General features: G+C 37.9%; 1 protein-coding gene across 1 annotated transcript in view; it reads left to right on the forward strand.

Moving 5' to 3' along the window:
* REV3L (REV3 like, DNA directed polymerase zeta catalytic subunit) overlaps positions 1–26974 on the forward strand; it is a 139111-nt gene that overhangs the window by 78034 nt on the left and 34103 nt on the right. Inside the window, 12 exon segments of the mRNA XM_086631262.1 lie at positions 153–237; positions 323–471; positions 764–892; positions 3585–3822; positions 8257–8396; positions 11337–13337; positions 13340–15536; positions 15913–16895; positions 17530–17612; positions 18608–18733; positions 20303–20495; positions 22918–23029. Coding sequence (XP_086487388.1) covers positions 153–237; positions 323–471; positions 764–892; positions 3585–3822; positions 8257–8396; positions 11337–13337; positions 13340–15536; positions 15913–16895; positions 17530–17612; positions 18608–18733; positions 20303–20495; positions 22918–23029 — 6436 coding nt within the window.

A 26974-nucleotide genomic window follows, 5' to 3' on the forward strand; every position in this document is an offset into this window, starting at 1 on the left:
TTAAATACACTTGGAAAATTAACCCTCAAATTTGGCACTTAAAATTAGTGGACCCTTCAACTTTGAGCCATTTCCTAATAGAATTAGTAATGTTAGCTGCTCTCTGTGTTGAGAGGTCAAACTGAATAACAAATATTTTTCAAATTTTAAAGACCGTGGATTTGTGCCAGCAACAGAGAGTGAAAAATTTTTTCAGAAGAGACTTAAAGAAATCCTCAAGCAAAATGACTTCTCTGTGTAAGTGTTTAGCCATTTGCCATAAAGTATGATATTCTGTGCAAACCTTAAATATGCATTTAAAAATTGGTTTTCAATTAACTAGAACGTTGTCAGGATCAGTGGACTACAGTAATGGATCAGAGGAGTTCTCTGCTGAGCTAACACTACATTCTGAGGTACTTTCTCCTGAAGCCTTTCAGTGTACGCCAGCTAATATGGTAGAAGTGCATAAAGATAAAAAGATGAACAAAGGTGAGTATTTTTAATAGCATAATTGTTTAGGTGTAAATCTATGTCATGCTTTGGCTGTTTATACTACTAGCAGAAGTAAGGCAAGGAAGATCCGATTGTCAGTTACAAAAAAATGAAGAGCAGTTTTGCTTTTATTTTCATTGTTAGAGTAAGCCTTTTTAAAATTGCCATAGCAAATAATGGAAACATGCTTGAACAGTAAATCCATTTTAAAGTGTCTTGCTTTCATAATGTATTGACGTCTATGACTCTTTGAAGTTTTATCCTTTCTTTTTTTGTTTTTCTTTTAAAGAATCCAATAGGATGCATACTGATAAAGAAGAGGAAGCACTTATTAATGAAGAAGCAATTTTAAACATTGTGGAGAATAGTCAGAGCTTTCAGCCTTTGTCTCAAAGACTGAGTCAGACTACAGTTTTTAGTGAGTATGACTGGAATGTCTTTTCTTCCAGGCTCTTTTATTGTTCCATAGTCTCTGCTGCGTTCACTTAGTTACCAGTCATGAAAGAAACTAAGTAGAGTTTACCTCAGGGAGTTTGTCAAGATGATTGAGACTTCACATACACACACAACCCCTGCTACCACCACCACCAAAAAAAGACCTTATAACTTCTAGAAATGTCACCAGGACAGTGTGTTTGTAGAGGCAACTGAGCTTTACTGGCTCGCTAAGCCTGTCCACTTGCTGTGTCAGCTCAACGCGATCGATCTTTTATGGGTATTGCTCTTCCTTATGCTTCTGGAGTTATAGGACTAAAACTATCAGAATAAAGAGGATTTTGACTGTCTATACATTGTATTCTTGCAGTTATTGCATCTTTCTTACAGTTATGGTAGAGAACATGCTCATGGGCTATCTATAGAAGCTCAGCTGTCTGGAGATACTAGAGGAGAGTAAGCTGATAATGAGAGATAAGTTGCAGCAGAGCATTTCCCAAAATTTATGGATACAAAAGAATGGTTGAAGGCAAAAAAAAAAAAACAAGAAGTAGAACATTAAGGAGGGAGAGACAAACCATGACAGCAAACAAATGTGAATGGTGTGAGGAAGAAACAACAGTAAAATGACACAACAAAGGAACTTGCATGAAAAGCTGCTTCAGGTAGAAATAGTTCAAATACTCTAGAGGAAATGAAAAGCACACATAGCTCATGCTATCTCCCTGTATACATTCTTATGTAAACATAAGGTATCATGTTAATATGCACTCAAGTTGATACTACAAAGTGCAATGGGTGTGGGGTGGTAATATCTAAAACCCATAGCCTCCAGTGCTTTTGAATATGAGTATGTGCATGGGCAAGAAGATACCATATGGGCAAAAATAAATGTCTATGGATAATACAATAGACAACAGTATACAATCTTTTCTTGCAAAGAAGGGAGGAGTGGGTGGAGTGAGATTTAAGAGTATTTTTCAGTGTGGTTTTATTTTGTAGAAAGTAGGTGAGATTTTGGTTATGGAAGTTTTATAGGCAAGGATTTGGATTTATCAAGAGAACTGTAAGTAAAGAATTTATGTGGGAGATGGCAACCATGAGCATTGATTTATCTTTTTTCTTTTGGAGTGAGAAGTTTGTGCTGAGAGGATGAGAACTGGCTAAAATAATATAGAGAGTATATCTTATGACTATGTGTTTAAATTGCTCAACCAAATATGATTGTTGAAATGGTCTGTTTTTTCCAGTGGCTGGGGAATCAAATGGAGATTTTATGACTTTTTTCTTTCTTTTTTGTCTTTTTTTTTTTTTTAAATCATGGGGCTACTAATTGTTGGTGTCTTGTGTGACCATGAGTAACATGCTGCATCATCTCTTATGCTCTTTCATAGCATGGACTAGTCTTTACTGTGCCTTTGTAGAGTCGTAGAGTCACAGGGGCTGTTGAAGCATGCTACTTCTGTTGCTGCTGCTGTGAAGTACACAACAATGTTTATGTTAATGGGAAGTAAAGGTTGGAGTTTAATGATGGACATTACAAAGGGCCAAGGAGCCAAAAACAGAAAGTACAATTGAAAGTGGGTTAATTCAGAACTCTGGCAAAGGGGATGGTTTCCATTCTAAATGTTTGCATGGTGTCTTGTGAAAGCCTTTTTAAAATATGGAAAATGCCTTCCTCACTGATGTTGAGACCTATTTTATATGATTCTCAGGATTGTTGTAAATCTTACGGTATTTCCTGAGAAAGGAAAGTAGAGACTGTAGTTCTTCAGCCAGAGGAGAAGGAGGGAGAAGTAACAAAGATACCTGGTAGACAGGAGATCATAAATTGAATATGAGGTCAGATGAAAGGTAAGCAGGAGGAGAGTGAGAAAAAAATGTGACTTGGAAGGATGTTTAAAAAAATAAAAATAAAGAATGAGAAGGCAAGTGCATGAGTTAGCCTAAGCTTGGGTCAAATAAAGGAAAATTATAAAAAATTTAAGGGAGTGAAATCAGGTAAACTTTCAGTGTTTAAAGGAACCTAGGAAAGGATTAGGTTATAGTGAAAAGAAAAGGGAGATGAAATTAAGCATTATAGTAAAAGACAGAAGGAAAGAGGAACTAAAGAGGAACTCCAACCTGATCTAGTTGGAGATATCCCTGTTCCTTGCAGGGGGGTTGGACTAGATGACCTTTGAAGGTCCCTTCCAGCCCTAACGATTCTATGATTCTATGATTCTAATTGGTCAAAATGAACATCGCCTTTCCGGAGGTGCAGTGATTGCAAGTATTCCAAGCGATACGGAGAGAAGTGCCCAACGAAGTTAATGCAGCCATTGAAATGATGAGGCCAAGAGAAGGCAGTGATGCTTCAGAAGCTGGCACGCATGCTGAAATAAAAGAGGAGAGTGAGGCTTTACTGAATGTGAGTAGGTAATAGGAGGGTGGGGAGGAAGATTCTAGATAAAGAGCTAGAAAAGATAACAAATCATAAAACTTAAAAAAAACAAGATATGAAAAGAGCTTTCTATCTGTAGCCTGCCATGCTTTAGACAGTAACAAACTAGTAGACTTTAAAATGAGAGATTTTGTTTTGTTTATTTGGTTTTGGTTTTTTACTGGTAGACTATAACTTGTCATTTACAAGTAGAACAAAATACAGATTCTACTTGTATGGGCTTTTTCTGCAGTGGACAGTAGTGCTGATGAGGCCATGATTGATCTGTTGGCTGGATTGGAGAATGATGGATATCAGATGGGACATCACAAAACACTCTCTCACCATCGTTCTCTTGGAAGCTGTCGAAATTCTCAGAACAGTGATGATGAAGAAAATGAACCACAGTGCGAGAAAGAAGAAATGGAGCTTAGCTTGTTAATGTCTCAAAGGTGGGACAGTAACATTGAAGAGCCTGGGCCAAAAAGAAGGTATATATGTGATTTTCTTTTCTTAATACGTTCTTTTCTGCCAGATCCTTCCTCCCTCCCACCCCCTTTTCAAGTGTGCTGTGAGCCCAGTGAGCTGTAGAGAGGTCTCTGTTTACAGCACTGGAAGAATCTACACAGATCTTGAAATAGAATGCAGTTGTTCAGATAATGCAGTGAATGCAGCTTTATATGGAAATAAAGATTAGATGTTTAGATTTGGCTAGACCTAAGCTTCTAGTTTGCTGTTTGCGGAAATATTGAGTAGGTTTTTTGTCCTACAAATCATAGAATCATAGAATGGTTAGGGTTGGAAAGGACCTCAAAGATCATCTAGTTCCAACCCCCTGCCATGGGCAGAGAAATCCTCCACTACACCAGGTTGCCCAAAGCCCCATCCAACCTGGCCTTGAACACTTCCAGGGATGGGGCAGCCACAACTTCTCTGGGCAACCTGTTCCACTGCCTCACCACCCTCAATGTAAAAAATTTCTTCCTTATATCTAATCTAAGTCTCCCCTCCTTCACTTTAAATCTGTTGCCCCTTGTCCTATCACTACACGCCCTTGTAAAAAGTCCCTCTCCAGCTTTCCTGTAGGTCCCCTTTAAGTACTGGAAAGCTGCTATAAGATCACCCTGGAGCCTACTCTTCTCCAGGCTGAACAGCCCGAAGTCTCTCAGCCTGTCTTCATAGCAGAGGTGCTCCAGGCCTCGCATCATCTTTGTGGCCCTCCTCTGGACTCGTTCCAGTAGCTCCATGTCCTTCTTGTGTTGGGAACTCTAGAGCTGAACACAAAAAAACTTTAGTTGTAAGCTCCTTTCAAAGTCGCACCTTGGATGTGGTACAAATGTTAAGGTGTATCTTGTACATGTCATGTGCCTGTAACTTTTACTGAAGTGGGTATTTAAGAAGTGTTCTTGTGAAGACTGACCCAGAAGCCTGAGAAAAACACCCGTTTGTTTCCATGCTCAAAGCTTAAATCAAAACATGAATGTTGCTCACTCTGCTGGACTGCTAAAGGTCAGCAGCTTGAATGTTTTAAGGCCAAGATTCTTCGAACACCTGCTCAGGTTGTAATGACCTTTTGTACAGTCTTCACTGACAGGCGTTGAAATGAGCTGTATCCAGTTTCTCTTCACCCCTGCTTTGGGCAGACATTCTGGTATTTATAATTCTATTGGAAAGATGAGAAACTTTACAGACATAATGTTTTGATATTTTGGGGTTTTTTACATCAGAAATCATAATTATACTATGATTCAAAGAGCAGGAGAGGCATAGAAATATTTATTCTTCTCTTTCCTGAAGACATACAGAAAAGTTGTAACAGAATCAGAAGTTAGATCATGAATCTCATAGTTCTAGACATAAAGCATCTCTAAAGCTAGCAATCTGACCTTTGATTTTGTTTGGGTTTTTTCCCCTCTCAGTAGTCTGAAAATTTGGAATTTCCAGCTAAAACACTTAACGTTTATCTTTGATTTAGTGGTAGTTTCTGTGTAAGACCAGCCTATATCTCACAGAATTTATTAGCTCAGGCACAGCTCTGTATAACTTCTGGAATCAGGTAGGATCCTGAAGCAATTAACTGCTTTTATGCAGTAAAGAATCCTGTTTAAAAACTCATCAGACTTGATGAGCTGGCTCATGAATAACTTGCTCATATATGCCTACATCTTAATCCCAGACAGAAAGTGCTAGGGAGAATGTACATATCAGGTTCTTTCCACAGCTCATGTTCAGAGGGAATTACAAGCTTTGTTTCAGTGTGATCTCTGCAGAATTTGGACTGGCTGCAGAAGAGAGCATGGATATATCTGCCTCCTGCGTGATTCTGCGTACGCATAAAGAGCCAGTTGGAGTCTGACAATGGATCCAACTTTATTCTGCTCAGGCTCATTCTATTTGTACTGCTTTCTAACGCTCCTACCATATTCATACTATCACTTTTCTGTTATTAGGTATTCATCAGTCTTCCATTATCTCAAAAAATGTATTGAAATAATGAGGAGTAGCAACACCCTATTGACTGAATTAAATGACTTGGGTTTGATCTGTGCTGAACTGGAGCAAAAAGCCCATCAGGACCTGGACTGGTTCATGTATGGTGGTATCATGCTATGTAACACAAATTTTCCTGGAATCTAAACTGATGGGTTTGAATGTGGAGGGATCCAAGTTACTATCGGCAGAAGTTGTCTCCAGCCTGACTGGGTTTACTAAAGTTGACAGAGATTTGCTTCATGCACAGGATTATAGCGTGATTCAGGTTGGAAGAAACATCTAAATGCTATGTAGGCCAGTGCCCTGGTCAACGCAGCTTTGGATAGGTCAGTTGCTCAGGGCCTTGTCTGGTCAAGATTTGAGTATCTCCAAAGACACTGATTGCATAGCCTATACTGGCAACGTGTTCCTGTGTTTGAACACCGTCTGAATGAAGAATGTTTTCCTTGGACATAACGTTCCCTGAGGCAGCCCTGTGCCCGTTGCCCTTTTCATTCACCTCACCTCTCTGAATCTGGTTTCATCTTCTTTATACCCACTCATTGGATGCTTGACAAGTGCAACAAGATCTCCTCTGAGTTTTTTCCTCAAGGCTGAGTAAATCTTGTTCCCTTAGCCTCTACTTATACATAACGTGCTCCAGCCTCTGGTCACCCTGGTGCTCCTCAGCTGGATTTGCTCCAGTTTGTGAGTCTGTCTTGCAGTGGGATGCCCAAAACCAATTATGATATTCCAGATGGAGCCTCACAACTACTGAAATTGGCTGCAGTGTGGCAGTCGCAGCTCAAGATGCAACTGGCTTTCTTTGCTACAAGTTGAACCTGCACGCTCTCAGGTTCAACTAGTTGTCTACCTTTTGGTGGATGATTTTTCATCCCTTTCTGCAAAGCCACTTCCTAGCCAGCTCTCTCCCTGCCTGTAGCAGTGCATGGAGTTATTTCATCCCATTTGTGGGGCATTTGGATTTGTCTTTTTTGAAGTCCATGAGGTTCCCGTCAGCTCATTCTGCAGCCTATTGAGATCCTTCGGAATAGCAGCTCTACTCTCCAGAGTATTTATTGCTCTCCCTAGCTTGATACTCATTTGCATATAGAACTGAATGTCTTTCCACTGTACTTTTCCATGTTTTGAGAACACAGAAGAGAGAGAACTTATCTCACTAAGGTCGTGGCCACTGTGTACCAAGCTGTTCTTGTTAGTTAGGTCTCTATTGCAAGTTATGTTGCGTCTGGACTTGAGTTAGTCTGGAAATTACATAGCCATGTTTGAGCCTGTTGTTCCTGAACTAATAAAATGGCTTGATCTAAGTTGACTTAGCACTGAGCACATTCAGATGTCTATGGTGTTAATGATACATATAATTCATGCTCTGGTCGAACTCCACAGATAAGAGTTCTTCAAAAGTAGACTGTATTTAGGTTACTGTGGATTTTCCTTCCTGTAACTTCAAAGCTTTGTATTTATACCTTTTAAGGTACTACACAATAATGTTCTAATATATCAAGCTACTAGGATAGATTATTATTATCTTAAAAACAAAAAACAAGCAAACAAAACAAAAAACCCACCCCAAACCTCAGTTCCTTGATATTTACCTGGATTTCTCTCTTATAGCCACAGAATAGCTTATTTCTAGGAAGAATTATTTTCATCTCACACTTTTTTTTTTTAAAGAAGAAGAAATAAAATTCCTACATGCTTCTAGAGTTGTAATATATCAGAGTGTTTGAGTTTTGGGGTTTTCTATAGATTTTTTTCTTTTTTCCCCACATAAAGCCATGCCACCTTAAAAACATGAAAAAATTATAGAAGCTTTTCTTTGTAGATTTGCTTTTTTTTTCCCCCAGCAGATGACTCTAAAAATGCCAATGTAGAACAGTTAACTTAGTAAAAGCAGCTTAAGTATTAGCAACAGCAACTTTGGTATGTTCAAGGAGGGATGGAAACAAACATTGCTTTGATGGTTCTGCTTTAGTTCAGCCTGCCAAGAGAGAGAATTGTTATAATACAGTATGGATTCCTTTAAAAAAAAATAATAAAAATCTGTTTGCTAAGAGCTAAACTGAAATAATTTTGCATAATTGGTTCAGTCTTCAAATTTCAAGTGCTTTCAAGCAATGAAATTAAATTTCAGTAAAACCGAAATAAAATTAAGCATCTAAATGCCTTCTCTGCATTTTTAAACTAATGAATCCTGCTGGTTTAGTCTGTAGTTTTTACGTGGTTAGCTGCCACTGTTGCCTCTTAAAGTAGTAACATTGAATAATATTTTCTCTGTGAGAAATGTAACCATTTTTTTGTTTATTCCCCTTTGCTCCCCCAAATTACACAACCTTATAGCACCACACCTGCTTGATTTTGAGGTTCCCTGTGGCTATTGGTATTTTCTAAGAGAAGTATTGTGCATTAATTAGTTCCTTCATTTTCTCTAGGTCAGCTGGCAAAAATATGCATCGAAGTTCAACAGAAGAAGATTCATCTTCAGAGGAAGAAATGGAGTGGAGTGGTAACAATATGCTCCTAACTAATCTCTCTATACCTCAGTTAGATGGGACTGCAGATGAAAATGGCGGTAAGTAAATAGAAAAAACAGCTTTAGAAGTTGAATTATTACCTGGATCATAGTTCGTTTTCAGATGAGTTTTTCTCAAAAGTGCTAGGCATCTTCCATTCTCATTTCAATTGGAAGTAAATGCTCTCAACAGATTGCAAAAGCAGGCCATTAACATCTTCCTTATAAGCCAACAATATTTTAATCTGAACACCCTCTGTAAATTACCAGAATCTGCTTTTCCTATTGTATTAATGGTCAAAAAAAGGGCATTGTTTAATTAGTTTTATGGAAAAGATAATTACCTTATTGCAAGGGATATTTTTCTGTTATTATTTGGTATGCAAACATGATGTTAAAATTAAGGATTCTGTAGGATCATATATCGTGCTAGGATTTCATTGTAAATAGCAAATATATTATTGTGTAAATGTAGATGGTTCTTTGTTTTGCAAGTATTTGCCACACGTGCTAAAATATAGCGAGCCTTTGTTTGATTAAGCAGATTGCATGGTCACATCTTGGGATTGCATGAGTTAAAACTATGCTGTGGCAAAGCTGATGCAGAGGAAACTGACTTTCAAAATTATAAAAAATTAAATTAATCTATAGAGATAATCTCTTGCCATCTCTTTATAACCTGCTGTCTTTGATCAAATAACCTTAGTTAATAGAATGCATGCTTTGAGGTTAGGCAAATATATAAATATTATCTGTTTCATTAGACAATCTACATATTTTCACATTTATAAAATTCTGTTGAGCAGAACAATGTAAAACGTATGGATCTTGTGGGGGGAAATATTTATCTGTATCCATGGTTTTCTCAGTATTAGGTTCACTTTTCTTCTTGGTCTAATCAGCAGTAATTGTTCTTCTTTGTTTAGAAATGTTGTATTAGTCATACTTCATTGCCTTTAAAACTTGAAATTTGTGGTTAATGTCACTTTGTACAGAAGCTTCTTTCCTAAATCTGTGGTACAAACTGGTTAATGTAAAATCTTGTTTGTGCTCATGCATGTACCTAATTTCCTATTATTGCATTTGCTTTTCGGCGCAGGAATGTAATCTTTCATAAAATTTCTGTATTAGTTCATGTCTCTTTAAGCTTTTTGGCAAAAATAAGAAACATCATATGTTAGTATATAAAATACATACATCTTAATATATCTATTAGCAATTCTTTGTTAGAGAAAGTGAGATGTATTATCTTATTGCATTGACAACCACAGCTATTCTTTTGTGTTCACTGTTTAAGACTGTTTGCTTTTTCCTTTGCTTTTATAGGAATAATGATAGGGTAATACGTGGTTTGAGGTACTACTAATATGATTTGGTTTTGCAAAGTATACAACTGTAATTCCCTTATTTGCAGTAATTTTTAGTTTAATGTAAAAAGGGATGCTTCTGCCTAATGAGACTGTATCTTAGAAAATCATTGTTTAAATTTTAGAATATTATATGAAATATCACATGCAGAGGAAGAATTTCAGCTTAGAATGAGTTTATTACTGTGAACTTTTACATCAACTTCTTATAATAGGAGAGAAAATAAATTCAAAACAGATCTCAGTCCATTTCCTCTAAATTAGAAAATACTTATCCACACATGAATCTGTGTCCATAACATCTGACTGACTGGCAAGTGTTTTTGCAATTTTTATATCTGAATCATGGACGCTTCACTAAACTCCCATTTTCCTGGTTTTCAGTTAATCATCCTCATTCCTTGTGTGGACTCCTACCCTCAAAGAATCATATGCAGCATCTCCCAGCTGTGTTTCACAGCTCAAGGACTTTGTGTATGCGTTAGAAAAGGTTATTAGAAACAGACTGGGTCTTCCTTTTATTTTTCTACCCTGCAACAAATAAATTGCTAAGCTGAAGACAGCATGAAACTAAGATAGTCCTCAAATTGTTTGAGACTTACACTTAAGGCCCAAAGGATCCCCTGTCTGGTACAACAGTGCGCAGTGCGTGCTTCCAGGTCATACAGCGTGTTTCATAACACCTATCCCCCTTCAACGTTTCAGCTAAAGATGTGGACAGAGGAACAAATTGCTGTGTGCCAGGAGCGCTGTGGTAACTGCCTCTTTGCAGAGGAATAAACTCCTTCCAAGTACTTGGTGTTCATTGTGGTTATGAGCAAGCACACAAGTTGTCGCAAACCCGTTGTTAATTTGTTACTTACCACCTGCCTGACCACACTTATCCTGCAGTAAACGTGATGAAAGTTATCAGCGAAGGAGAGAGAAGTCCTTGCAGCTATCATAGGATGAGTCTGCACAGGACAGTTGAAGCAGCACATGCTGGTCACATATCCATGTGGGAATGTTAATGCGTGGATGTGCATTCGTGATCTAAATGCTGCAAGCTCCTTGCATAAACACCTGAATGGATGGTGGATTGCTCTGCTTTATAAAAGTGCAGCAAACTACCTATACTTAGCACGCAGGACAGTTAATACAAAGCCCTTGCAACGTCATAAGATAGTACTTCAGCTTTCTGTGCAGTGACTTTTCCATATGGGGAAAGTCATCTAAATAAGTTCTTTGTTTTTCAGAGCCGATGAGTATGCATACTTCTCAGGGACAAATCAGGATACAAGCTTTTCTAGAAATCAATCTCTTTGTATGTAGTTATCTGAAAGGGACTTTAGAAGCCTTCTTACAGAAAACTAGCACGAAATCTTTGGCAGTTGTGCATGCAAACCTACCATTTAGGAGTAACTGACAGAACAGCTGAAACACAAACATACTAGCGACGTGATTTTTGATAAAACAGCTCATGTACTCAGGGTCTGTAGTTGTCATGATTGTAAATGCAGTGTGATTCAGAAGAGTTTTGTTTCTTCTTTGGATGGGAGGGCTTTCAGGAAAATGTCGTTAAAATGGTTAATGCCTTAGGTGTGGTTTTTTTTTACAGGAAAACTAGAGTAAAATTGCTTGTCTTCCATTTCAGACAATCCTTTGAATAATGAAAGTTCTCGAACTCACTCCTCCGTCATTGCAACAAGCAAAATGTCTGTAAAGACCTCAATCTTTCACAAAGATGCTGCTACGCTAGAACCCCCATCTTCTGCTAAAATTACTTTTCAGTGTAAACACACAAGTGCCCTTTCTAACCATGTTTTGAACAATGAAGATTTAGTAGAAGACCTCTCACAACCAAACGCAGAAACAAGACCTGAACTTTCAGTCCATTCTCTTACAAAAGAAAGCACTTACTCAGCAAAGTACCCAACTCCATTCAGCAATAGTACCCATGCAGAAAACTCTCACAAAGAGAGTAACAAGAAAGATACTCTCCCGGTTCCTTCATGTGAAAATAATATTTTTGATTATGAAGATGATATTTCATCAGTAAGCAGACAGATACCTAGTAGGAAGTATACTAGCATCAGAAAGGCTGAAAAGGATGTCTCTTTTATGCATGTGGGCCGCCACATTGGTGACAGCATGTTGAATAAAAACTTGTTTAACTTTTCCGATTTGAGCCACTCCAAAGGGAAAATGTCCTCTGAAGTAAATGAAAAATCCAGCGGCGCGAGTATGAATAGTTATTTTCCAGCAACGGTTACAGAAAATTGTGAATTGGTGTCTTGTTCAGGAAGCAGTCGAACTGCGGTTCATTCACTTGAAAATAACACTGATGAAGGTGGCCTTAATAAGCTTAAAATTAGGTATGAAGAATTTCAGGAGCATAAGGCAGAAAAGCCAAGCCTCAGTCAACAAGCAGCACATTATATGTTCTTTCCTAGTGTTGTTCTTTCTAATTGTCTCAGTCGACCACAGAAGTTAGCTCCTGTGACGTATAAATTACAGCAAGGCAACAAACAGTCCAGGCTGAAGCTGAATAAAAAGAGACATGGTTTTATCAATCATCAGGAGCCTGCAAATGTAAATGATGTTGCGTCAGTGAAGGAAAGCTGCTATACACAAGGTAATGCTTGTAGTAACATTCCTGATAAGGATAGTGCTTTACCTAGCGACATAGTTCAAGTTCCTCTTGAGGCTTTTGAAAACAAAATGCCTACAAGTACTGCTAATTATACTGACTGCCATTTTGCAGATGGGTCTCTTGAAACTGAGCAGTCATTTGGATTATGTGGGAATAAATATACGCTCCGAACGAAACGGAAGGTAAACTATGAGACTGAAGACAGTGAATCAAGTTTTGTCGCACACAACTCAAAAATTAATCTACCTCAACCAATAGAAAGTGTTGAAAGTTTGGATGGGTCTCAGAAGTCTCGAAAGCGTAGAAAACTTTCTAAAAAATTGCCACCTGTTATTATTAAATATATTATCATCAATAGATTTAGAGGGAGAAAAAATATGCTTGTTAAACTAGGGAAAGTAGATTCTAGTGAGGAAAGAGTAGTACTCACAGAGGAAAAGATGAACTTATATAAAAAGCTTGCACCTTTAAAGGACTTTTGGCCAAAAGTTCCTGACTCTCCTGCAACCAAATATCCTATTTATCCACTAACACCAAAGAAAAGTCACAAAAGGAAAGCAAAACATAAGTCAACCAAGAAAAAAGCTGGAAAGCCACAAAAAGCAGGTAGTAGAAATATTAAAAGAACTTTATCTTTCAGAAAAAGAACTCATACAATTCTTTCTCCTCCTTCACCATCCTACAATGCTGAAGCTGAAGACTGTGACTGTAACTATAGTGACGTTATGTCTAAGTTAGGTTTTCTTTCTGAGAGAAGCACAAGCCCAGTAAACACATCTCCACCTCGCTGCTGGTCTCCCACTGATCCAAAAGCAGAAGAAATTTTGACCAACCTGGACAGAGAAGCTTTATTTAGTAGGGGGCCCAATATGTACAACAGCAAGACTGTTAATTCTAATGTAGGAAAGACTAGTCGAGCAAAAACTCAGGTTAAGAAATGTAAAAAGAAGTTCGCTAGCCCCACTGTATCTACCAAGAAAAAGAAGATGATTAATCAGGCTGATAAACAGCAGATGATGGAAAGAAGAAACCTAGAGCAAAACAAAGACAAAAAACAGCTGAAAAAGCATCCTCAAGAAAGCGTGTTGTATTTAAAGATGAAAAAGGAAATACTCGCTCTACTGCAGAAGTAAAGTTTGTGCTGAAACATCAAGATCTGCCTGAGATTTCTTACCACTCTGTCAACGCACAGTCACTTCATAACCGGAAAGACATTCCTCTTCCAGGCTATTCAGCAGGATATCTACCATCAGCACCACTCCCTTCAGCAGCTGATGCACAAGGTAATTCATCAGGCTGTTTTCATTCACTGATGGAAGTTGATAAGCCTGTAGATGCACAGTGTGTACCTGCTCCACGAGAAGACCCTCATTCATCTCTTGCATCTACTCCTGTGGCATCTGGAAGGGAAGTACCAAAAATGAGCTCTCAAAGGCCCAGGACTCAAAGTGCTATATTTAGAATGAAGGATTCTCCTCTTATTCAAAACATATTTGATCCATCTAGTCACTCAGCTCAGGTAACACAGAATGCACGCATCTCTAAAGAGAAGACTTCTGCAAAAGCAGAAGAGAGAAAAAATTTGCAAACCACATATTTACCAGCAGCTGGGAAATTAAATGAAGCTTGTGACTCTTTGGACACAGCAAAGATGGATCAGTTGCATGCCACTAACTATTTGCATTGTAAAGACAATAATCAACAGCAGATTTTTTGTTTACCAGAGGCATCCAAGCATTCTGATCCTTGTTCTTCTATTCTTAAGTTGTCTGAGGAAAGCCCTGGGCCACTTCAGTTGCCCAAGAACTGTTTCGTAACGTCTTTGAAGAGTCCAGTGAAACAGTTAAATTGGGATCAAAACCAGAGAGGGTTTGTTTTAGGTATGTCTCATTTTAAACCTGAAACAGTAAAACAAAAGTCTCTGTCAGAAACAACCATGCAACCAAAACCCATCTCCCAGTATAAAAACAGGACGATAGTGGCCCCATCAGCGTTCGGTGAAGGGCAGTCTGGCCTAGCTGTTTTGAAAGAGTTGCTCCAGAAGAGACAACAGAAGGCTCAGAATGCAAATCTTACACAGGAACCATTACGAGCTAAAACACAGCTGAGCAAGAGTACATCATGCCCTCTGGAACAGAATAAAGCAGTCAAAAGGTCACGGTCAGTCACATCGCCAAGAAAATCTCGTGCTCCCAGGAATACAAAACCTAAAGAAAAAACACCAAAAATTTCAAAAATGGAGTCTTTAAGCCAGCAGATCACTAGTCGCATTGATCACTCTGTGTCTGATGACAGCCCCGTAATTTTTTCAGACCCTGGTTTTGAAAGCTGCTACTCACTTGAAGACAGCTTGTCTCCAGACCACAATTATAACTTTGATATTAATACTATAGGGCAAACTGGATTTTGCAGTTTTTATTCTGCAAGCCAGTTTGTCCCAGCAGATCAAAATTTGCCCCAGAAATTCTTGAGTGATGCAGTTCAGGATCTTGGTTCTGGACAAACAACAGAAAATGACTTTCTGTGTCATAACGACCAAAAATCTGAGGAAGAAAAGCAGCATTCTTCAAGCACAAGTAAATGGATACGGTCTGGTGCCCTGAGCCCTGAGCTTTTTGAGAAAACCTCACTGGATGACAATGAGAACCACTGCCATAGCCAATGGAGGAAAAATGTTCATCCTTCAACTTCTAGATCTAGTTCCGTCGATGCCTCTTGTACACAAGAGATTGAGGTCTGTTTAAATGAAAAATTCAAATTGAATAGAAATACAGTAAATAAAGAGAGGTTTCTTAACCTTCCTCAGCCAACCAGCTCAGACTGGATTCAAAGCCACATTAGAAAAGAAACCACTTTTGAACCCTGTCAACCACTTGATTCAGCTAATACCTCTTTTACATCTGTATTGTCTTCTCCTGATGGTGAACTTATAGATGCAAATTCCGAGGATTTAGAATTATATGTTTCGAGAAACACTGAGGCATTAACTCCAACTCCAGATAGTTCACCAAGATCAACGAGTTCTCCCTCACAATCAAAAAATGGAAGTTTTACACCTCGTACTGCTCACATTCTTAAGCCTCTCATGTCCCCACCCAGTCGTGAAGAAATCATGGCAACTTTGCTGGATCATGATCTCGCAGAAACAATTTATCAGGAACCATTTTGCAGCAATCCTTCAGATGCCCCAGAAAAGCCAAGGTACTACATTAAATGCTTTTTTGTTTACATATGCTTGTGATTATATTAAATTTAATTTATTCCGGTGAACAATTTTGTGCTGTTATGTGGCACAGATACGTGAAAGATCCCATCTGATATACATACTTTTGAAGTTTAAAATTACTGTGCTTCCCGTGCAAATACCCACTTCTGTTCATGACACTTAGTTTTTTTATTGCTTGATATTACTGTAGTAAGTGGGAATGTGCCTGCTTGGTTTGCAAAAGAAAGATACTGACCACAGGAATTGCGTAGTGACAAAACTCGTTAGTGGGACTCTGCTTCTATATCATCTTGAGGATTGCCTGCAATGCAGTTTAGAGCAAAACAATAATTCTGACTATTTTCTTCGCAGGGAGATTGGAGGACGACTTCTCACAGTGGAAACCAGACTTCCAAATGACCTGCTTGAGTTTGAGGGAGACTTCTCATTAGAAGGTCTACGACTCTGGAAGACTGCATTTTCTGCAATGACAGAAAGTCCTAGACCAGGGTCTCCTCCTCGTTATGGTCACTCTACTGTTAATAAAAGAGAAAGTAATAGCCATAAAACTAGTGAAGACAAAAAAATAGTCATAATGCCATGCAAGTGTGCTCCAAGCCAACAGCAAGTTCAGATATGGCTTCATGCCAAAGAAGAGTATGAACATTTCAAGAAATTGCCTAAGAATCATCCTGCTGAGCTGGCAAAGGCAGCTGAAAATTTCAGCTCTGCAGTATTGTCTGAAGAGAAATCTATAGAAGTAGTAAAAGCAGCTAAAGATTTAAATTTATCTAGCCTGGAAGATGAAAGACTTATTGTGCCTACAAAGAATTCTCCTGCTTCTGTGGCAGAAACTGCAAAAACACAAACCAAGGAAACCTGTGATAAGTCTGTAAGCACTATAGGAACTTTTATAAATACTAAAAATGACATAGACTCTAATAAAACTCCATCTGAAAGCAAGACGCTTATTACTTCAACACTAGAACATGATAAGGAGGAGGAGGAGGAGGATTATTATGTCAATTACAGTTCACCAGATTCTCCAGTACTTCCTCCTTGGCAGCAAGTAGCGTCTCCAGATCCCAAGCAATCCAATTTAGAAGACACAGAGTGGAAAAGTCAGGATATTATTTTGTCTTCTATGGAAGAAAATGATGTAGTACCTGTTGGAAGTGCACAAAACTCTCCATCCACCCAAAAGGACATGAGGACATCCCTTGCCACGTCTCCATTTCCAGTTAATGAAGATGCTAGAAATTCTGAATCGGTTTGCCTGCATAGTACACCCATTGTGCAAAGAAAAAATCAAGATGGATTACCTGAAGTTCTTGGGTTTACTCCTTTATCCACAGGTAGATCCATTAAGTGATTAAATTACTTTTTACATTTAATTTTAAATTTTAAATTTACTAAAAAAATTCTGACTATGGTAAGGTATTATATTTCTTTTGACATAATGAGAAAAGAATTACATCTCCACAAAAATACATTTAAAACTAGTTTTGGAAAGGAAAAGACCTGTGCATTATTGCTAAAGTAACTATTGAATTATGAAAAAAGTCTAGAAACAGAACACCCTTTTGTTTCCTGATTGTCTCTAGTATCTGAACTCTGAAGTGCTGGTTAAAAAATTAATTTAAAAGTATAGCTTATTTTGGAGGTTTTGAAATCTTGTTGGTTATTTTGCTTGTATTTTTCCAAACATAACCTCAATGTAGAGTGTGAATAACATTGCAATGTTCAAGATGATAAACATGTGAGGTTTGGTAACTTGCTGGCCTTGTACTGTGCATTCCTAAATGTCCATAAATACCAAATTGTAAGAGTTGTGCTTTGGATTGGGTAGAGAATAAAGTTGGATTTGTTTATACATATAATATTTTTTAATAATGTTAACCAAATGCCTCTGGTTGTTTCTAGCATGTTGTTTAATATCTAGACAATATTATTGAGGCTAAGCAGTTTTGCACTCATACATCTTTACAGAACCAAAAGCCCAGAAACTGAGCCACAAGAGGGGAAATAATACTGATGGTCTTCGAAGAGTACTTCTAACCACACAAATGAAGGTAAATTAAGATTTTATGTACAGATGTATTTTTATTACAGCACATTTCCATTTTCTTTTGCTGTTAAGATCTTGAAAACACCTTTAAAATGGTAGGGTGCAATTGCTGTAGAATCAGCGTACGCTCAAAGTTAGGAAGAAGAAATCATTTTAATTTGTGAGGTTGGCTATTGAGAGTATGTTCTATGTTTTAGGATAGTGAGACACTAATTGAACATTAGAGAGACACTGTGTAAGGATGTTGTTTTGCTCTTTTAGTTACAACATCCTTTTTAAGTTCTATTGTGATTTCCTTTTTTTAGTATATATATACACACGCAGACATGTATATTTATGTATCTGTGTATTAGTTTCCAGACAACGTTCTAAGCCTTTTCTGGATACAACGTAGGCGGTGAATGGCACTGCTGTGTTGACAGAGTAGAAAGGGAATGGATCACATAAAATGATCAGGCTTACGTGTTTTCCGAAACAGGCTCCCCATGATGGAAACAGAACAGTGGGCTAGGTGCGTTACCAAAATGGCCCAGTAGTCTTTCCTTTTGTTATCAACATACTGGTATTCACTCAGTTCAAGTGGGTTCTTAAGTGTACCCTTAATGCAGCGCCTTAAAAAGTGGTGACTGAACAGAGGTTTTTGATGAATTGTTGCTGAACAGAGAATAGAGATTTGCTGGTTCTCCCATTCTCAGGCTTCTAAGAAAGCCAATATATGTGGGGCTTTTGGGGTTTTTTTTTAAGTATTTCAAACTGCCTTTTGCTTTACTATGAGGTTTCATTAAAAATATTCCTAAAAGAAAGAACTGTTGTTTCCCTGTTGAAAAATGGCATGAGGAAGTAGTGAAAGCTTTTTTTTTCATAATTCTAGTGCAGCATTTGCATTTTCATTGATAAATTTGTGTTTAATATTGCATATGAATTTAGCAACTTGTAGTTTTTTCAATATTATACTGTGCTTTTTTTTTTGCCTTTTTTTTTTTTTTCTTCCTCAATAAGAATCAATTTGCTGCCCTCGGTGCTCCAAAGAGAGAGACTTCTCAGATTGAAGGACCATCTTTAAATAACACTTATGGTTTTAAAGTCAGTGTGGAAAACCTGCAGGAAGCAAAATCTTTACATGAGGTAACTTACTGTTACATGTTATTTTATAAAATAATAGTTTATCAGACCAGTTTTATAACAGCAAAATTTAAAAATCTTTTCCTCCTTGTTCCCTGCCTGACATAAAATGAATCAGTGTCTGATGTCTGCAGCTTTAAGTAGTTGATTTACTAGTTTCAGCTTGATCCTCAAGTGCCTTTATTTAATAGCATTGAACTAAATTTCACAGTATTTTTGTTGAAAAGGTGGTAAACCTTTCTTTAAAAAAATAAAAATAAGGGAAAATCAGAAGGAAGAAATAGTAAGTTTTGTATATAAAAATATTACTGGAAAAACTAGTTGACCATAACTTTCATGGATCGTTTCCTTAAGAAACAAGGTATCTGGCATCATCAGTCAGGCCCTCCTGATACCTCTACACCTGTTTCGCCAGTTTCTACTACGTTTAACAGAATTGTATACGTCTCAGAGCCACCTCTACATATTTTGTGTAGATCAGTGGTTGGTCTGTGAAGAGAGATCAAAATTGGTGCTGGAGAAAGGGATGCAATGTGAATACAGTACTGCTGTGTTTGGCTGCTGACTGGCCAGCCAGCACGTGTGTGCTCCCAGACAGTCACCACATCCGTGCCTTGGAACGAGCTGTTGACCAGTTTACAGATGAGATGAGGAGATAGCAGTTTTGTGCACTGAGTAAATGACATAAGAGAAGCCACAAGAAACTGATGATTTTGCAGGAAATGGAGATATGGAGCTTGATAGTAAAATTTTATTTCAGTGATCTCGGTAGTGATTTAGGATGCAAATCTAGAAGACATCAGGCTGCCCCCAGGGCAGCTTACATACTCAGAAATATTTGTAACTTTTCCCTTGTAATCCTTCCAGTTTGCCCATTAGTCTGCATTATCAACTGTACAGTGCAAGACAACAGAGCAACAGTGTAGCAGTGAAACAGTATCGAATACTGCAGTAGTTATTGTAGAGTCCAAGCTGTACAATATATAGGGATTAGCATTTCTTAATGCAAACCATTCTGCAAAAAGCTGTATCAGCATGATGTGGAAGTTCAATAATGCAAGCGAAGGGAAAGTTAGGTATTCTCCATCTCTTCCTGTAAGTGACTTAGTCTTTGTGCTTGTTTGCACATCTTGGGTGAGGGAGGGAGAGGAGAATAAAGGCCAACAGTGATTCTTTGTTCTTGATCAGTCCAGAAGCTTAATTCAGCTCAATATGCAAAGCTGTTTGAAACATTACAGGAATTTACAATTGTTGAAGTTCAGCATTTCTGTTTGTTTGTTTTTCTTCTTTTGGTAGAAGAAGATAGAAACAAATATTGAATTTTAAAAATTAAGTATAAAAATATATTAAGCGATTAATCTTTTTTTGTAAGATAATGCTTTTTGCAAAACAGTGAGACCCAGAGATGCATGTTTAATCACTTCTATTAATTTTCAGGTGTGAGCTCTTAGTTACAATATAATACGACCATATGAATGTCTGCAATGAGTTCATTTGAACTAATAATCTCATCTTAAATTTTTTGAAGAAAGCTCCAAAACGTGCTGACTTATTGTATTTATTTGTTGGTAGGTTCAACACCTGACCCTCATCAGTATGGAGCTACATGCTCGAACCAGACGAGATTTGGAACCAGATCCAGAGTTTGATCCAATCTGTGCTTTATTCTATTGCGTCTCATCAGACACAGCGCTGCCAAATACTGATAAAAAAGAAATCACTGGTGCTATAGTGATTGATGGAGACAGGACGCTCACAAGCCAAGGTTCCTATTTCTTTTTTCTTAACATATTTTACAAAAACGCTTATTTCATAGTAATCAAACAGTAGCAAGCAAAATATAATCGAGTTTCTATATTACTATTTAGCTCATTTAATTTTGTCTTGTTGACTGTTAGATGAACGGCCATATTAAACAGAGAGAGGGTTTTCCTGCTTATATCTTCCAAAGAACTATTGCATGGGCTGTAAACCACAAATAACATACTCATACGCCAAGTATCTATGTTCACATACTTGTGGACAGGCTCCTGCAGTGTTCTAAAAGTATAAAGAGGAAAACCTGCCTTTAGTTTCCTACTCAAGTTGCTGGATAGCTACAAGTAGAAAATGTTAAAAGCAAGACAGTGTGTTTTATATTTTACTTAAGGGTTATTTTTGTGGTTTTATCTGATCCTTTCAGGATCTAAACAGGGGCCCTTATTCTATTGTACCTTTTTGGCTTTGTTTAGACCAGTGATACTCAACCTGTGGCTCTAGAGCCGGATGTGGCTCTTCATGGCCCTACAGGCGGCTCTCGCAATGTAGGCGTCTGATCGGCGCTCCACTCTATCAGGCAGCGCGGGGAGCACTGAGCAAATGGACCAGCAGTGTGGGAGTCGCTGAAGTTCCCCCTCCCATAGGGGGAAAGAAAAGGAGCTGCTGGGATCCCCCCACAGGTAAGAGTAGAGATCACCTCCCACCCAGCAGCCATGGGGCAGAATGGGGAAAAACTTGCCCTTTTGCCCCTTCCACCCCTCCACCCCACTCCTTCCTAGCAGCCAGAAGGGCTCAAAGACAGAATGCTGCTGGGAGAGAGGATGCTGATGTGTCATGTCGTGATGTATCAATATGTGATGATGTTGAGGCAGCAGCATCACACATTGAAGTGTCATGATGGAAAAAAAAAAAAAAAATCACACTGTTGATACTTTATTTTTTATGATGCTCTACAACTCCATTTAATAAAGAAGTGGCTCTCCAGCTGTTAAAGGTTGAGTACCACTGGTTTAGGCTAGTAAATAAACAAAAACAAACAAATAAACGAAAAATCCTCTTTCTTCTGGGGTTTCTTTGGCGTTGTGCATGTGTATTAAACCACAAAATACTGTCTAAAATCGAAGTGTGGACAAAAACCTACCAAAAATAAATTTAGCATTAAGGCCACAGCTCCTTCTTTTACCAGTTTATTTTTCAAAGTATTGTAGATATTATATCATGTTAAGCTAAGTTCTTATTATTCTCAGTGAAGTTTATTCTGGTGTTACATGCTCGTTACTATCTTCAAAAAAATTATCTCCGCTGCCTTACTAAGTGAGATTTTCCACAGTGTAGCCACTATGGCTCCCTGGGTGTGTGCCGCTGATAAATTAAGAAAAAGCTCTCTGTAAAGATGTCCAATAGTATTTTGAAAAAACAGAGGTTCTGATCTGTTTTTGTTCGTGAAATAAAATAATGTTTAAATGTTATTGTGACATTCCTTGCTTTAATTGATGTGTGCTGTCAATATTTTCTTGGTTAGAACTTTTTGACTTCCCTGTGGAATGACTTGACATTGAGATGCATCTTTTTTTTCCCTTTTTGTATTATTATTGCTTTGTAAGTTACAGTACTCATCTTAACATTTATTTCTGAAAGCACACTTCTTTTAATTCTCAATATTTTAAGAATGTTTCAAAGTAGAATGCCTTTTAAAATCTCCGGATTGTTGCCTTGATCAGAGATATTGCTATCTATTGTACAGAGAAAATGAAAAGACAGAGTATGTGTTGCCTATTACTCATTTAAGGAGGTTTTTTTAAACAGAAGGCAAATGCTGAGTTTCTGCATGCATACGAATTTAGCTATTATTCACACATTATCAATCTAGACATTCTTTATGTGCACTAAGTGAGCAGTTGCTCGTGTTTTTCCATTTCCATTAGTAACTTAGTGGTGTTTTTTTAAGAAGTGTACTGAAAAAAGAACTGTACTATATTATGTAGCATTTTCATTCTTCAAAGCGTTTTGCAAAGCACTACTCTAAGCTAGCAATTAATACATATTTTGCATGAAAACACTACGTGAGCTGTCATATAGTCCTTTAATATTTCTTATTCAAAAATAATATCTTCTGGCTATCTTCTAATAGCCAGACTCTTGTGCATATAATATGGTGAAATTTCTCTTGAATCAAATCTATTTATATCTGAGAATTTGTACAAGATTACCACTCTGTTAGAATTTTACAAAGTGAAAAGAACAAACTTTTCCACCCAAGTGGAACAAAATAAGTCAATGGAATTAATTGTGATAATAGTGTTAAGGATAAAAATAGGTTGTGTTCCATACTTCTTTTCAGTTGTATGTTTATTTTAAAGCAGTATTGTTGACTGAAGTCATGTAATTCCTTCTAAATTGTAATGATTTTTTTTTACTTTATTTTCTAGGGAGCAGAGACCAAGCCCCCTTGCTCACAAGATCTGGAGTTACAGGACTAGAAGTCAGTTACGCTACTGATGAAAGAACTCTTTTCCAGGAAGTAGTGAATATTGTAAAAAGGTAGCATATCTGTACGTTCTGCTTTTACTTTTCAGGCTTGGTACAGCAGATTTAGTTCCTTCGACCCTTGCCAGTCTCTCAAATACTGATTTTGATTGTTGTTGTTGTTTTCCTCAAAGGCTTATTTCTAGAGTGGACAAGCATGGTGGTCTTTCAAATAAAAATACTTTTTACTTTTCCTTTCTCTGACAGCAAGAACATTCAGATCCTCTTAAGCAGCTGAGTTACAGTCTTGAAACTAGTCGGCCATATAAATAATCTTCTTTAACATACAACCTTTTCTGTTAATCCCAGAATTCATTACACATCTCTGAAGCTCTCCGAATAGTAGATATTAACAGTGCTGAAAGCTATAGAAAACCCCTCAGATGGGAAGAATTTTTCTAGGGACTCTGAGGCAAGACAGAAAAAAAACCCTACACAATAATGAAACTGATACGGACAGATTAAAACAACCATAGTTGAAAAATCCATTTTCTTCATTAGTTTTGTCTTCTCTGAATGGAAATCCCCTGCTCCATCAAACTTGGAAAACTGCTGGTTTTCCCCATCTCCACCAAGGCTGGGAAGCCTGTGCGGTAGCCTTCTCAGCTGGTGAGTAGGTGGAACCACAGACGTCTCTCCAGGCCCTACTGTCAGAGGTGCAAAGCTGTAAAATTGCAAGGATAAATAAACAGATTTAAACTATGAGTCACCCTACTGGAATAGAGGCACAAGAAAAAAATGTGCAGAGTACTAGGCAGAGTACATTTGCAATTCTTTCTCTCTCCAACCAGAAAACCTCTGATGAGAAAGACATTGACCAACCCCATGAAGCCAGAATACAAAAAGAGTTGCTGAATGCAACCAACACAGGGTGGGTCCTGACAAAGCAGCAGATCCCTGTTCAGAGAAGACAAAATTCAGGTAAGGAACATAATTTTATTTTTCTCTTTCTTGGAAATCTAGTGCTCCATCAAACTTAGGAATATTACTGAGAATAAGAAGCTGCCAATAAAGGAAGGATTCTCCACCAGTTGTGTGGAAGTTTAAAAAGTGGCAGTACATAAAGAGCATGGAAGAGAGAACTCGGCAGTTATAATAGATATTTATCACTGAAGAACAGAAGTCGTCCACATCTGTACATATTGAAGGCATTACGGAATGAGAAAAAAAATGTAATTTTTGTAGTACTTCAAGATGGAAGGTACCAGTCACCAGGTTGCTGACTGAGAAATCTCTTTTTAAGAGGTCTTCTCTTTCGACACTGTGCCTTTTTGACTCAACAACTTTATCTTCAAAGATTGAGTTACTTAACTTGCATTTCTGGAAGATAAAAGATTTGATCTGTTTGTTAATCGAGAGGCAGACTGCTGTCATCGTCCTAGTCTACTTCCCTCCCCGCTCTATGCAATATCACCTCAGGAATCAAACTTCTGCCGAACTCTCAACAAATATGTTTTTAAAACTTGGATCTACAGTTTGCTACTCTTTTCCTCTTTATTTTCTGTAGTCTAGGAGAAAGAGAGTAAGAAATTTTGCTGGAGTAAATGTTTTATCTTTCTTAACCACAAAACAAGTGTCTAGGCCCAGAGTAGCTTTAACTGAAGGAAAAAGTATGGTAAAACTACTTGATTAAAAAGTAGTGGACTGCAAAAATCTTCCTCAATGGGAAATGAACAAGGAAGCAGCTTTAATGAAAACTTTCAGCATCAGGAATTGTTTTTTAAACAATCTTCTATTGCTATTTTTAGTGTTAGTTTTTCCAACAAAAGCTAGGTACTCCGTTGTTCCGGTCGGTGCACTTAGTAGTAGGTCTGATAGGTTAGAGAAAGGAAACAATCAGGCCATGATTCAGAAGCATTGCCACTTGGGGTTCATGGACCAAAACTCAGAATCGCCTTAATTTATCAGCAGAGGACCACATCAGTATCTTATATACTGATGTATATGATGTACTGATATGCATCAGGCTAGAGGATAATAGATTCTTGTGGCCAAATAGCATGCCCAGTATGACTGCAGCTTGCTTTTGGTTCATGTTCTTGGCCTCTTTGGCTATTGGAAGGAAGGGTGGAAGAGTGAAATTCCAAATTCCTAGCACAATGAATGACAGAATATCTGTTCAGTCTTGATTGTCAATACCAGGAACAGACTTTATCAACTTGTAGATGCACTGAACAGAGGGTAGGTACCTCAGCTGTGGGTGGAATTGTCTTATGCAGTCCAATTGAAGAACATCTTGTTCCCATTTCTAGTCATTCTCTTAGTTGGCCTAATTCTTGCTTTTACTTCATACATGTGAAATTGTGGAACATACTTACTAGTTTCAAGTTCTAGCCTTTTACTTCTCTGTTTTTATTCTATTCTGGTTATTGAAGATAAGAAATGGCTGATTCTGTCACTTCTTGTCAATAGATGTAAACTCTGGAAGAGCACAGTAGAGAATTCGTGACCACTGTTCCCAGCACACAGATGAAAGAAGGGTTATTCCTGGGAAATGTATCACTTCCTGCAATACTCTTAGCTCATCAGTCTTTTTCCATCAGAAATCTGCAAGCATTTTGTCTTCAAACAAATGACCCAGATTATCTACGCAAATAATCTTTATAACGTGCTGGTTGATAGGGACACAGATACTGAAGCAGAGAGTGATAAATTAGTGCTTGCTGATCTTTTATTCCTGGCTTGCACCACTAGCCTTTGTCACTGAAGAAATCTGACTTTTTATAGCAAAGCTAAAGTTACTGTGTTACATGTTCACTGAAGATAAGTGTTGCTCCAGAAAGTTCACTGGTACCGATGAGCTGAGGTCGGATTCGGTAATACCTTCACTGTGAAGTTGTTCAGCACGTGCTAGATCTGAATGACCACAGTAAGATTAACATGTTTCCACCTAGACATCTGTAAATACCCGTTTAAATGTTGTTCTGTGAAATTAGTAGATGTTGTCTGTGATTAACTTGAGGCAGTTGGCAAATGAAAATAAGTCATCTTAGGGTCTGTAGAGCAGAAGGCGACCTAGTCGTTTCTCTGGAATTGTAATCTGTGATTTCATCTATGCTGAAAACTAGCAGATTTGTCCAAATACTGAGAGGAATAAGCACCTTTATTTTGAGGAGATTATCACTGAGAGTGATTCAGCTGTGAAACAGGAGTACTTAGAAGTGTGAGTACCAAAACCTGTGTAAAGACAGCTGAAAGAAAGCACATCATTGTAAAGGGAATTTGAGAGTTCTCTTTAATTCTGAAAGGTATTGAAATACTCAGCTGCTTGAGGGTTGAGAGGCAGGGAACAGTTTGGAAGGAAGATCCATAGAATTGAGTTTGGAGGAGGCAGGGAAGAATAAACGGTGTGGATTTGCAACAAAGAAAAGCATAATTGAAGTGGTTCTTGGTACCCTGACAACTGGCTTAGAGTTTGAGAGGAAGCTTCACCTACATAGGTCCAATTTTCCATTCTCTGGTAAGCTATCCTCTGGCTGTAGACAAAAAAAATAGGACTTCAGCTCAAAACTGACATAAAGCAGCTGAGAAACAACCTCCTTCCCGTCATGTGCAGGCAGTGTGGATGATCTGCAAGCACAGAGAGCCAAGCTAGGCTCTTTGGAGTTGTCATAGGGCAAATTAATTTTTTTTTTCTTGAAGTGGAGCTTGTACCTATATCGTTGTCCTAAAGGATTCTGTCAAGCTGCCTGAACAGCCTTCTTGAATAGACCTCTCTTTATCATAAGGTGTCAGCTGCAATGAGTTGAGAGAAAAATTGGAAGATTCTGTCTGCTTGAAAAAGTAAAAAAGAACCACCTCTCTTTCTGAACCTAAAGGCAGAAAAAAGAGTAAACACATTTACATAGCTCCATAAACCAGTCAGTACAAAATGCAGGAAAGCTGGCTGTTGGAGGAGAAAGAGAATGCTATGAGAATGTTTGTCTTGGAGATTTAAAAAATGCGGGAAATCTAGAGATG

Source organism: Tauraco erythrolophus, chromosome 2 (assembly GCF_009769465.1).
Source record: "Tauraco erythrolophus isolate bTauEry1 chromosome 2, bTauEry1.pri, whole genome shotgun sequence".
In the NCBI taxonomy this organism is placed as follows: Eukaryota; Metazoa; Chordata; class Aves; order Musophagiformes; family Musophagidae; genus Tauraco; species Tauraco erythrolophus.